The sequence below is a fragment of the Marmota marmota genome, unplaced genomic scaffold (assembly GCF_001458135.2).
Source record: "Marmota marmota marmota unplaced genomic scaffold, marMar, whole genome shotgun sequence".
Lineage (NCBI taxonomy): Eukaryota > Metazoa > Chordata > Mammalia > Rodentia > Sciuridae > Marmota > Marmota marmota.
The window spans coordinates 4,919,994-4,932,361 of record NW_026000221.1 but is presented as its reverse complement, the minus strand read 5'-3'; the positions used below and the strand labels follow the sequence as shown (position 1 = coordinate 4,932,361).

At 34.5% G+C, this 12,368-nt stretch overlaps 1 protein-coding gene across 3 annotated transcripts in view; it reads right to left on the bottom strand.

Moving 5' to 3' along the window:
* Positions 1-12,368, bottom strand: part of Dcp2 (decapping mRNA 2) — a 42,333-nt gene that overhangs the window by 12,742 nt on the left and 17,223 nt on the right. For all 3 annotated transcript variants that reach the window (XM_015488593.2, XM_048791965.1, XM_048791966.1), the window contains 4 exons: positions 4,267-4,419; positions 4,033-4,145; positions 3,837-3,944; positions 1,638-1,773 (listed from right to left, as the gene is read on the bottom strand). In XM_015488593.2, coding sequence (XP_015344079.1) covers positions 1,638-1,773; positions 3,837-3,944; positions 4,033-4,145; positions 4,267-4,419 — 510 coding nt within the window. The remainder of the gene's footprint in view (positions 1-1,637; positions 1,774-3,836; positions 3,945-4,032; positions 4,146-4,266; positions 4,420-12,368) is intronic.

The following is a 12,368-nucleotide window of genomic DNA, read 5'->3' as shown; positions in this document are numbered from 1 at the left end:
TAATACCTCTCATTTGAGCAGAAGGACAACATTAACAGATCCCAATGTAAACAAAATACCATCTGATAAGAGACCCAGAATAGCTAAAGCAATCCCTAGCAAGAAGGGTGAAGCAGGTGGCCTCACTATATCAGATGTTAAACTATACTATAGAGAAATAGTTATTGGCACCAAAATAGACTGATAGATCAATAGTACAGAACAGAGGACACAGAAACTAACCCACAATACTACAGTTATCTTATATTAGACAAATGTGCTAAAAACATACATCAGAGAAAAGATAACGTCTTCAATAAACGGTGCTGGGAGAACTGGAAATCCATATGCAACAAAATGAAATTAAACCCCCCTCTCTCACCAGGCACAAAACTCAAAGTGGATCAAGGACCTAGGAATTCAACAAGAGACACTGTGCCTATTAGAAGAAAAAGTAGGCCCAAATCTCCATCATGTTGGATTAGGCCCCAACTTCCTTAATAAGACTCTTACAGCACAAGAATTAAAATCAAGAATCAATAAATGGGGTAGATTCAAACTCAAAAGCTTCTTCTCAGAAAAAGAAACAGTGAGGTGAATAGAGAGCCTACATCTTGGGAGCAAATTTTTGCCACTCACACAGATAGAGCACTAATCTCTAGGGTATATAAAGAACTCAAAAAGCTAAGCACCAAAACAACAAATAACCTAATCAATAAATGGGCCAAGGAACTGAACAGACACCTCTCAGAAGAGGATATACAATCAATCGACAAATATATGAAAAAAATGTTCAACATCTCTAGCAATTAGAGAAATGCAAATCAAAACTACTCTAAGATTTCATCTCACTCCAGTCAGAATGGCAGCTATTATGCATACAAACAACAGTAAGTGTTGGCGAGGATGTGGGGAAAAAGGTACACTCATACACTGCAAACTGGTACAGCCAATATGGAAAGCAGCATGGAGATTTCTTGGAAAATTGGGAATGGAACCACCATTTGACTCAGCTATCCCTCTCCTCGGTCTATACCCAAAGGACTTAAAAACAGCATACTACAAGGACACAGCCACATCAATGTTTACAGCAGCACAATTCACAATAGCTGAACTGTGGAACCAAGCTAGATGCCCCTCAATAGATGAATGGATTAAAAAAAATGTGGCATATATACACAATGGAATATTACTCAGCAATAAAAAAGAGAATAAAATCATGGCATTTGCAGGTAAATGGATGAAGTTGGAGAATATAATGCTAAGTGGAGTTGACCAATCCCCCCAAAAAACCAAACACTGAATGTTTTCTCTGATATAAGGAGGCTGATTCATAATGGGGTTGGGAGGGGGAGCTTGGGGAGGATTAGAGGAATCCTAGATAGAGCAAAAGGGTGAGAGGGGAAGGGAGGGGGCACAAGGATAAAAAAGATGGTGGAATGAGATGGGTATCATTACCCTAAGTATATGTATGAAGACACAAATGGTTTGAGTATACTTTCTATAAAACCAGAGATATGAAAAATTGTGCTCTATGTATAATGAATTATAATGCATTCTGCTGTCATATATAACAAATTAGAATTAAAAACAAAAAAGAATAACTTCAATGACAAATGATGTAAATTATTCAAAAATTTTAAATGTATATCACTCACCTTTGCTTTTAAAAGGTCAGACATTTCAGAATGGCTATTGTATGGCTTTTGCTGCAGTGGCTGTCTGTGTTTTACCCACTGGTCGCCAGGAGAACCTTCAGGAAACAACTGCTGACTGTGGCGGAATTTGGTTCGACTACACCAAGATTTAAAAAATAAAAATCAGATGAGAAAATCTTATTTATAATTTTTTAACACCTTGACAATCTGACTTATAGACTACATATTTCATTTTCTTATTTATTGTGCATCTCTCCCCAGCAAAATATAAGTTTGAGGAGGGTAAAGATTCTTGTCTGTTTGCCTATTATTTTATGCCCTGCCCCTAAAGAGATGCATGTTGTTGTTCAAAAACTTTCTTGAACAAATTATAGCCTATTGTTTTTCATCCCAGATTTTTCTAATTATCCATATCATCTCCTTCCTATAAGTATTATATTCTTTAAAATATGAAGTAATTCTTTCTAAATTTAGTTGAAACAAAGTAAGTTAAAGAACTATACATGAACTTTTCCTCTAATAGAACAGACAATTCAGATTCTTACTAGAAGGCTTCAAGTACGAAATTTTATTTATACAGGTCAGTTATGAACTTCACCCATGATACAAGAAGATCTGAGAAATAAAGCTATTTTCTAAAGCAAAAAATTCAGGGGCACAAGACAAAGGATGAGTAAATTAAATTAAGATCCCATGTCAAATTATACAAAAAAAAAAAAAAAAAATCTGATTCTAAAAAGTATACCTGAAACAACAGTTTGCAATATCAGAAAAAAAATATTATTATAAGACATATACAGTCACTGATGCCCAAAACCACATCACAGTTAAGATTACTTCAGAATAATACTTAAATGTTCTACTCCTTTTCCACTTAAGACCTACAATAAAATTTCAGTGTTTCTATCCTTTATTTAGATAAAATTGAGACATTCCCTCCAACACATCATCATAGGCATTAATCAGCATGCTAATTAATAAGCATTACCACTTCCATATGCAACCTGTATTTGGTTACAGATTGCTTTATCGTCTCTACCCCCTCAACAAGAACACAAACCCTAAAAGATTCTCCCAAAGATGACATATACACATTTTTAAAGAAACACTGTAACATAACATTTCATAACTTTTTAGTAATTTCTTTATTTCCTTTTAATACCAACTGCGTTCTTATTCCTTCCACAGTTTTACTTATTTCCAGTGGAATTTAATTTGGTAGTTATAATCATAGACTCTGAAAGGCAGAAACAATTCTTAAAGCATTTGGTCCAAGCTCTTGTCCTCATAAAACCCAACTGAAATGAAGTGCTACATATTTGAAAAAAATACTAACTACAGATGTGGTTTACTCCTATTTTTTAATTTTTGAAGTTCTACAAAAATAAATCAGTACATGCAGATTACAGGAAAAGCAAAAATTGACTCCCTCTGAATTTAACAAAGGCAAAGTTATGACAAGTTGATTGCAAAAATATATCCCTATTTAAGCAAGTTACTCCCAATTGACTATGATTGTGATCTGGATGCAATTAAGTTACAAGCAAGTAAATACTCTTCATGGTTCACATCCATGTAATAGTCTCTCTTAATAATACATAATTGATGCTAAGAAAGATGTTTAAAAAAAAAAAAAAGAAAGAAAAGAAAAGCAAGCAAGCCCAAGTCTCATTTCTATCCTTGAATCTATTCATCAGCATCCCGATCTCCCTATACAAAAACAGACCTCAACATAACCCCCATTCAACCATCTTCAGAAACTCATTTCTAAAGTAGAACATGAACATACCATAAACACACACTTTTTTTTTCTTTTCCTAGTGTTACATCTGTCCATCTAAAAAGCTGGTATCCTCTTGGGTGTTCCATTTTAAAATGTGCCTAAAGCTACTTTCCAACTTCAATTAACCTTTTTCATCTCATCAAAAATGCTTTAAGGGGTGGGATTGTGGCTCAGCTGTAGAGCACTTGCCTAGCACATATGAGTCTGATCCTCAGCACCACCTAAAAGTATAAATAAATAAAATAAAGGTATTGTGTCCAACTACAACAACAAAAAGCTTTAAAAATCTTCTATTATTGATGAGATCAGTAACAAAATAGTACCTGTAAGAAAGAATCTTACACCTCTACAAACTTTAGAATCAAAATGCTACTGTACTACAAACTCTCATGAATTTCATAAATATATTTCTTTACCTCAATTTTTCCACAGTGGGTTTAGCGGGTGTGCTACCAGCAGAGGAAAATCCATTATCACTATCTGAGGAATCCCCAAATCTTCGAGAAAGCCAGTCCCTTAATGGTCTATGGAAACATTAAAAATTTCACTTTTAAAATGTTAAATATCAGAATCATGAAGATTGGTTTTATATTTCAACACATACGAACAAACCTGATAAAGGGAATGGCCATAAAAAATTTGTTAGGTGCCAAGCCAAGTTTGGATTTGGGCGTCATATCATTTCTATGACAGGGCAATTTCTCAATGGAGAACCACTCAATATTCTGAAAGGAAAAAAAAAATTCATTTAGTTAATTATTATCAATGACTTTCTAAAAGGAATTTCTCACATCATTCAACAGGATACTGTTCAGCAACATGCAAATATTCTCAACTGTTACATACCCGAATTTCTCTTCTGGTTTTTGGGTTAAATTTAGTGTCTTTTGGAATTCCTGGAATGATGTACAAACGAGCAAGTTGGTCATTGATCCGAAGTTCAATGTAATCATCCTTACAAATATAGTCTTTGATATCAAAACCAGTTTCTTCAAAGACCTAGAAATAAATTTGGATGAAATGTTCAATTTTAACTGTTATGACTCTAGTTCATCAAAATTTATTTCAAAGACAAAAATTCAGAAATATCCAGGTAATTAAAATGAAAAAACTAAAGAGAGAAGATTCAAGGTCTAGTTCTAGCTCTGCCTCTAATAAACTGATTATGGAAAAATCTATTTACTTTCTTAATCTATTAAATGAAGGCAGATGTTAGAATACATCAATGACTTTCAATCTGTAAAAAATACCTACTGGAGACCACATATAGATTTTATTTACAAAGTCCAAAAATTTGAACACATATCAAGCTACAAATACAACTATTTTTCAAACATGAAAGTTGAACTGTGATAGAAGCTCATTAAACAAACAGCTTCCAAAGGTAAAGCTACATTCACATTTGTATGCATGTATAACTGGTATAGGGGAAGAGATAGCATAAATGCAAAAGAAGTGAAAAGAACCGTGAGAAGTATAAATGAACTCATACTGGGGAAGGTGGAAAGACCTACCTACATGGTAACTAACAAGAGAAAGAGGGAAGAAATAAAAGGAACTGAATTAATGGTTCTAAAACTGCCTTGCCTTGACTATGCCTCAAAGGCTGAGGGAGTAGGAAAAAGAAAAACCAGGGGAATGGGAATTAATCTCGAGAATTAATGTTACATCTAAACCTTTCATTTTTCCTTTAACCAGAGATGGAAGTCATGCTTAGTCTGATTAACATACTGTAATTTGGTTTAAAATAAAAAAATCATTACTTTATTCTAGCCTTAAGTCTCCATTTATTAACATCCACATTACTGAAAAAGTCTTTCCCCATTTGACCTCCAAAATCTACAGGGGGGCTTGTGCATTCTCAGGGGTTAGAAACGACAGTGAATCTTTGATGACAGAGCTCTTCCTCTTCTCTATAGTTTTAACACCTCCTAACAAATCAGAGAGACAGATTAAACACCTGCACAGGCCTCTTTTTCAAGGTACAGTTATGAAAGAGCTACTTCTATCCAATCCTTTTGTCTTTTCCCTTTGTCTGATTAGTCATGTGTATTCTTTCTACTTTCCTCAGTAAGGGCACATCTATACTTCTATCAGAAATGTGTGGTCTGGGACTTCCAATTAAACTCTCCAACACCCAAACCATTTGTATACTCATAAGCATGTTATACCTTTTGTTCTTAATTTTTTAAGAACTCGATGAATACGCTCACTTCAAAACTATCCTTTAGTAAAGACCTAGGAATAACAAATTTGGATGAAATTTTCAATTTTAGCTTTTAGACATCCAGTCCATTAAAAATATTTATCTCAAAGAAAAATTCAGAAAATAAGATTATTTGTAGTTACTACTTTCAGAAATAAGACTAGATTCAGAAGTAGTATATGTTAAAAAATTGTTTTGTACTGTTTCTCTATATGTAACACTGACATTGCAGGTAAATATAGAAACAGTCTAATGTAGAGCTTATTGCTTAAGTTCAAACATATTAAAACAATATACCTTTCCCAGCATAAAATTCTAAAGGCTTGGTGTTAGAGGTTTCGTTGTTTCTCACTTCCCCAAGTTTTAACATTTACACACTTAAGACAATGTAAGCAAACAGTAAATTATGTTGATTTGTTTCATGACTCATGCATGCTGTCTGAGCATTTCCATTAGAGCAAAAGAACAACCAGATGCTTTGGTTTTTTCCTTTACTTTGAAATTAAGGTCTAATCTATTGCTTGAGACAGAGCTTAAAAATGTTTTGATGGGGTTAGGGGAACAGATGAGTGTCAGAGGGTATGCTCAAGGCTCTGGGGTCAAACTCCCAGCACCAACAAAACAAAACTCATTATAAATTAATCTTTATGGATTCTAATTACAACAAGACTAGTTTACCTAAAAGTTTACATGTCTATGATCATGAAATTATTTATATTTATAACAAGGCTAGTTACCTAAGAGTTTACATGTTAATGATCATGAAATTGTTTCTTTTCATCAATGATACACCATTAAGAGAATCAACAGGGAAAATATAAACCAGAAGGCACTTACAAGACACTCACATTCAGAATATATTAAAAATTTGTATATAACAAGAAGACAAGAAACCTGTCATTAAAGAAATGGGTACCACATAGATGGGTACTTAATGAATGAGACAATCAAACGATTAAGAACATGAAAAGGCATTCAATATCCTTAAACTTCAGGAAAATGCAAATTAAAGCCATAATGTTACACACCATTACAAAAAATTTAATTTGATAATTTGATGTATAGGGCAGAATGCAGCACAACTAGAATTTTCCTACATTGCTGTTAGGAATGTAAATTCGTACAACCACTTAGAAAACTAGTAATAGCAGCCTCTCCATGACTCAGCAAATCCAGTCTTAAAGAAATAAGGATTTATTTCCATTAAAGGACATGTATAACAATGTTATACAATAAATGTCACAGCATTTATTGTGGGGGGTGGGGGATTACTGAGGATGATACTCAGGGGCACCTAACACTGAGATACATCCTTGGCCCTTTTTTGTTTTATTTTGAGACAGGGTCTTGTTAAATTGCTAAGGCTGGCCTCAAATCTATAATCCTCCTGCCTCATCCTCCAGAGCTGCTGAGATTACAGGCATATGCCACAGCACCCAGGTCTACAACAGTTCTATTTATAGTAGCAAAAACTGAAAACAATGCAATGCATAAAACAAAGAACTGTGATATATATGTACATTGGAATACACAGAACAATAAAAAGAAGCAAGTACTAAATACATGCAACAACAGGGAGATCTCTTGGAATTAAATTGAGCTGAAGAAGTCAAACACAAAATAAATACTGTTATGGTTTAGATGTGAGCTGTCCCCATTTCAGAGGAGAAATGATTGGGTTTTGAGAGTCTTGGCCCAAACAGTGAATTAATCCCCTGATAGGGATTAACTGAGTGGTAACCATGGTTGGTTGGAGGAGGTGGGCACTGGGATGTGGCTTTGGGGGTACATATTTTGTACCTGTTCAGTGGACTCTCTCTGCTTTCTGATCATGTTAGCTACTTCCATCTGCCATTCTCTTTCTGCGCTGCCATGCTCTTCTGCCATGATATCCTGCCTCAACTGGAGCCCCAAAGAATGGAGCCAGCTATCTATGGACTGAGACCTCTGAAACCATGAGCCCCTAAATAAACTCTCCTCTACAATTGTTCTGGTCAGATTTTATAGTCACAGCAACAACAACAACAACAAAAAAGTGACTAAAACAAGTACCTACTGCAAAATTCTATCTGTATGAAGTTTAAGAGCAAGCAATGTAGAAGTCAAAACAGTGAGTCTTCAGGAAGTAAGGAATAAGTGGGTATTGAATGGGAAGGGTCAGGAAAGACTCCTCTGTGGTGCACCACTGGCGGTTTCACAAGAATATGCACATATAAAAATGATTTATCTGTTAACATTAGTGTAGTTCAGGTATTTTAGGTTCAAAACAAAAACAGTTTTAAAAATACCTCATCTATGGTTCTTAATTTTTCTTTTTAATATATTTACCAGCTTGTTATTAAGGATACAGATGAAGAGATGCATCTAGTGAGGTATGGGAGAAGGTATGCCATTCTTCAGGAAACTCTGTTTATTCAAGTACCCAGAAGCTCCAGTTTGCCTCTTTAGTTCCCTTTGAATTATCAGAAATAATTATACACAACTAGTCATGTAAAGCTGTATAATAATTAGAAACTAAACTAAAAGTAAACTGTGCAATACAAAATCCTTTGTGGGCAGAGTTCTGTGATCTTTGTGTTATAAATACTATCTAACTGAATACATCATTAATTTAAAAAAACTGTACAGAAGGAAGACTAAGGCACTACTTCAGATTAAAGGAAACTGAAGAGATAAATCAATTAAATGCAAATGTAATAAATGAACCTAAGTAGGATCTTGGATGGGTGAGAGAGTGGAAACTTTTAAAGGATCAAAATGAGTAATTAGTGGATTTGAATATGAAGTGTCCATTACATAACAGTACCATATCAATGTTAGATTCCTGAATTTGATAAATTACAGGGCCATTACCCCAAGAGAATTCCTTGTTCTTAAAAGTAGTTAGGAGCAAAGGGACATTAGGTATGCTATTTCCTCTTGAAGGATTCAGCAATAATAAAAACCATGCATATATTCAAAAGTAACAAAGTAAATATTGCAAAAAATTAACTAGTGGGCTGGGGATGTGGCTCAAGCGGTAGAGCGCTCGCCTGGCATGCGTGCGACCCGGGTTCAATCCTCAGCACCACATACAAACAAAGATGTGTGTCCGCCAAAAACTAAAAAATGAATATTAAAAAATTCTCTCTCTCTCACTCTTTCTAAAAAAAAAAAAAAAATTAACTAGTGAACCTATTCTTTGTATTACTCTATTTTTCCCTATATTTGAACTCTCATTATTAATGCAGTTTTTATGGAGTCACATCTTACTAACATGTTTAGACCTTTCAATAAATTCATTTAAATATGTACTATGTGCTTAGTAAGTCACAGGTACTATCCTAAGCACTGAACTCAGGGATGAATAAATCAAGCACTTCCCTTTAAAGAATTCAGTCTAAAAAGGAAAAACATAATTATAATACAATGTTAATACAAAGTGGTAGGAGGAGGTTACCTAATAGCTTTGGGCAGAGTTGTCATGAATGACCTATTCTGCTGGATACACTGGAGCTAAGACTTAAAAGACAATTGAAGTTTGCCAGGTAGATTAAAAAAAAGATATCCCATTTAAACATACAAATGGCTACAGCCACGAATTACACAAGAAGAAGAGGTATAAGTCAACATGAAAATAGCCACCAGCACTCACACAGGGTGCTTCAAGCCCTATACAACCAAATCCAGAATAAAATGAAGGAGCCCAGAGAATTTCATCACAAAGAGAATTTCACTCCAGTACACTATTTTAAATTAAAAGCCCTTGCAGACCACGGGACACTGAAAAAGGCCTTATTCAAAATTCCCTTATCTGCCTACAAAAACAGTCCCCCCAAACAATTGCCTTCAGTCCACTTCCTGAGGTTTCATTAATTGAATTCATATTCCACAAAGGGAGATTGAGGAATGGAACCACAGCTGGAGAGGCTTTGTCACAAACTATGTTCACCTCCTTGGATCTATTAATTCTTCCGAAGAGAATCATTAATAAACGGTAGAGTTGTCTTGGCACATCTGTTCCTCCAAAAGATCATTTAGGTCCTCTGAAAGTCAACTGCATCTAAACCTTACAGAGTTAGTGGGTAATCACTCTATTGTGATTTCCCCCATGTACATTAAATAAATTTATGTTTTTCTCCTGTTAAATTTGTTGTCAATTAATTCTAGTAAACTTTCAACGAGCAAAGGAGTTTTCCCTTCATCCCTACAAAAGACAAAGACAAAACTTCTCCTTTATTCTATGCGATAAAGACAATTTGCCTCCAAAATTACACATTTGTTCTCATCAAATATTTACCAAGAAGGCTGGGGTTGTGGCTCAGTGGTAGAGCACTTGCCTCGCATGTGTGAGGCACTGGGTTCAATATTCAGCACCACATAAAAACCAAATAAAGGTATTAAAAAATATTTACCAAGAAAAGGTTTTAATGACTGACCTTATGTACAAATACTAAAGATTAAAAACCTAAACACCATAGATCCTGAAAATCAAAATCTATTCCTTCATTATGATACACAGTGCATTTTCCTGGCAATATGGAACAGCTTTAACTTAACAAATGTTATCAGATAGGGGCTGGGAATATAGTTCAGTTGGCAGAGTGCTTGCCTCGCATGCACAAGGCCCTGGATTCAATTCCCAGCACCACACACACAAAAAAAGTTATCAGATAAAAATACCCACCTAAACAAAATGTTACAAAACGTTACCCAAAGAAGCAACAGTGCAAAAAGACAATGAAATGCTCTGCCTATAATCTTTATCCTATAAGCCTACCACAAGAAAATAAATTAGAGTTCCTCTATATAAATGTTATTGATTAATATGTGTAAACGCACAGTCAACTTCACTACAATACAAGATGTTGTTTTGCCAAATAATAAGCAACATTATAAAATATTGAGACCACAGGTGAAGTGCCAAGTATGGTTTGCCTGTTCTCAAAAGCAATTGATGTTTTACCATAATAACAAAAATACACTTGAGGTTATCCTAACACCTGTTTTCAACAATATCTAAAACATTATTTTCCTATTTCTGCCCTTATTCTACTTTCACTAAAACTGATCAGAAAGAACCCTATTAACAATGGTAAACCAAAAGTTAAGAGAAGATTGGGAACCACTATTCATGACTGCCCTTAGCTTTTCACTGGTATTGATTCATACCTTTTTGAGAAGTTTGTTTGCCACCACTTCTTGAAGCTCAACCCACAAACAAGAGCTCTCAAGATGTTTCAAATTCTGCTACAGTATAACAAAACAACCGCACACTACCATATATAATGAAATACTGACATTAATAAAACTAGGAATGCTATAAAAACCCAAATAAAAACTTTACTATCAGGCTGGGGATGTAGCTCAACGTACAGTACACTTGCCTAGTAGTATGCCTGAAGCTCTAGGTTCAATCTCTGGCACCACACACATAAAAAAAAAAAACCAAAACAACCAAAAAACTTTACTATCAACTTAAATAAGGATAAGCACCCTATGGTATCACTGTATACCTTAAAAGCAAGGGAAAAGAAAAGTGTTTTAAGACATCAAACTAAGAGTAATTGGTAGCTAGAAAATCAGGACAAAAATCTCTTCCTTCATATTAGTATGAGTGAAAATTTAAAAAGTGAAGTATTAATAAACTATTATGAAGAATGGGTAACAATCTGGTTTTCAGCTAAGATTTAATTAATGGTCTCCTGCTTTCAGACAGTGCTTCTTCTATTATACTATAGTACCACCAAGTGGCAGAAAGACATATTACATTTCTAACTGCTAATTGAATATTTTTCATCACTCAAAAATGGCAACTGTTATGGACTGAATTGCATCCTATCCACCCTCCCCCTGCCACCACTAAAAAAGAATTTCACAGGTTGAATGTCTAACTCCCATTATGACTATAGTTAGAAGAACATAAAGGAGTCATAAAGGTTAAATAAGACACATACCAGTGTGATCCTAATTTGATAGGGCTGGTACCTTTATTAGTGGAAGATACACCAGAAGCATGTAAGCACACGACTGGGGAAACACCATGTGAACACACAGCTAAAAAGTTACTGTCCACAAGCCAGAAGAGAGCCCCCACCAGGAACCCAATCAATTGGCACCTTGATCTTGGATTCCCAGTCTCCACAACTGTTGAAAAACAAATTTCTATGGCTTAAAACACCCAACCTTTGATATTATGATTGCTCAAACAACTAAAGCACTCCACATTAATTCCCTAAAACTTTCTATTTATATGAAAAATGTGACAATTTAAAAATCAGGGATGAAAGCAAGACCCAAAAAACTATAGATATTAAAGTGAAATATTTTCTGCCAAGTTCCTTTACAAGAGGATATGACTGAAATGGAGCAAACTGTGTTACGTGCATCTATGAATATGTCAAAATGAACCCCACTAGTATGTATAACTATAATGTTTTTTATTAAACATTTTAAAAGAGGAAAAAAAAAAAGACACAGGGAAACATTTTTTTTCCCTTGAAATTAAGGGACTCTGGCTCCTCAGAATGTCTGTGCTTCCCTCACAGAAAAACAAAATTCTCCAATGGGAAAAAACAAATTCATGTTCACCCAAACAAACAGGTAAATGTCAAAAAATATATAGAGATAGATATTTTTAAAATAATTCCTTCTATTTTCATAAATATTTACCCATTTATAAATTACCCTGAGTAGCAATTACATTACAGTCACCAAGTATATGGACTCTAAAGCCATTATCAAGCTTTATATTCCTGTTGTG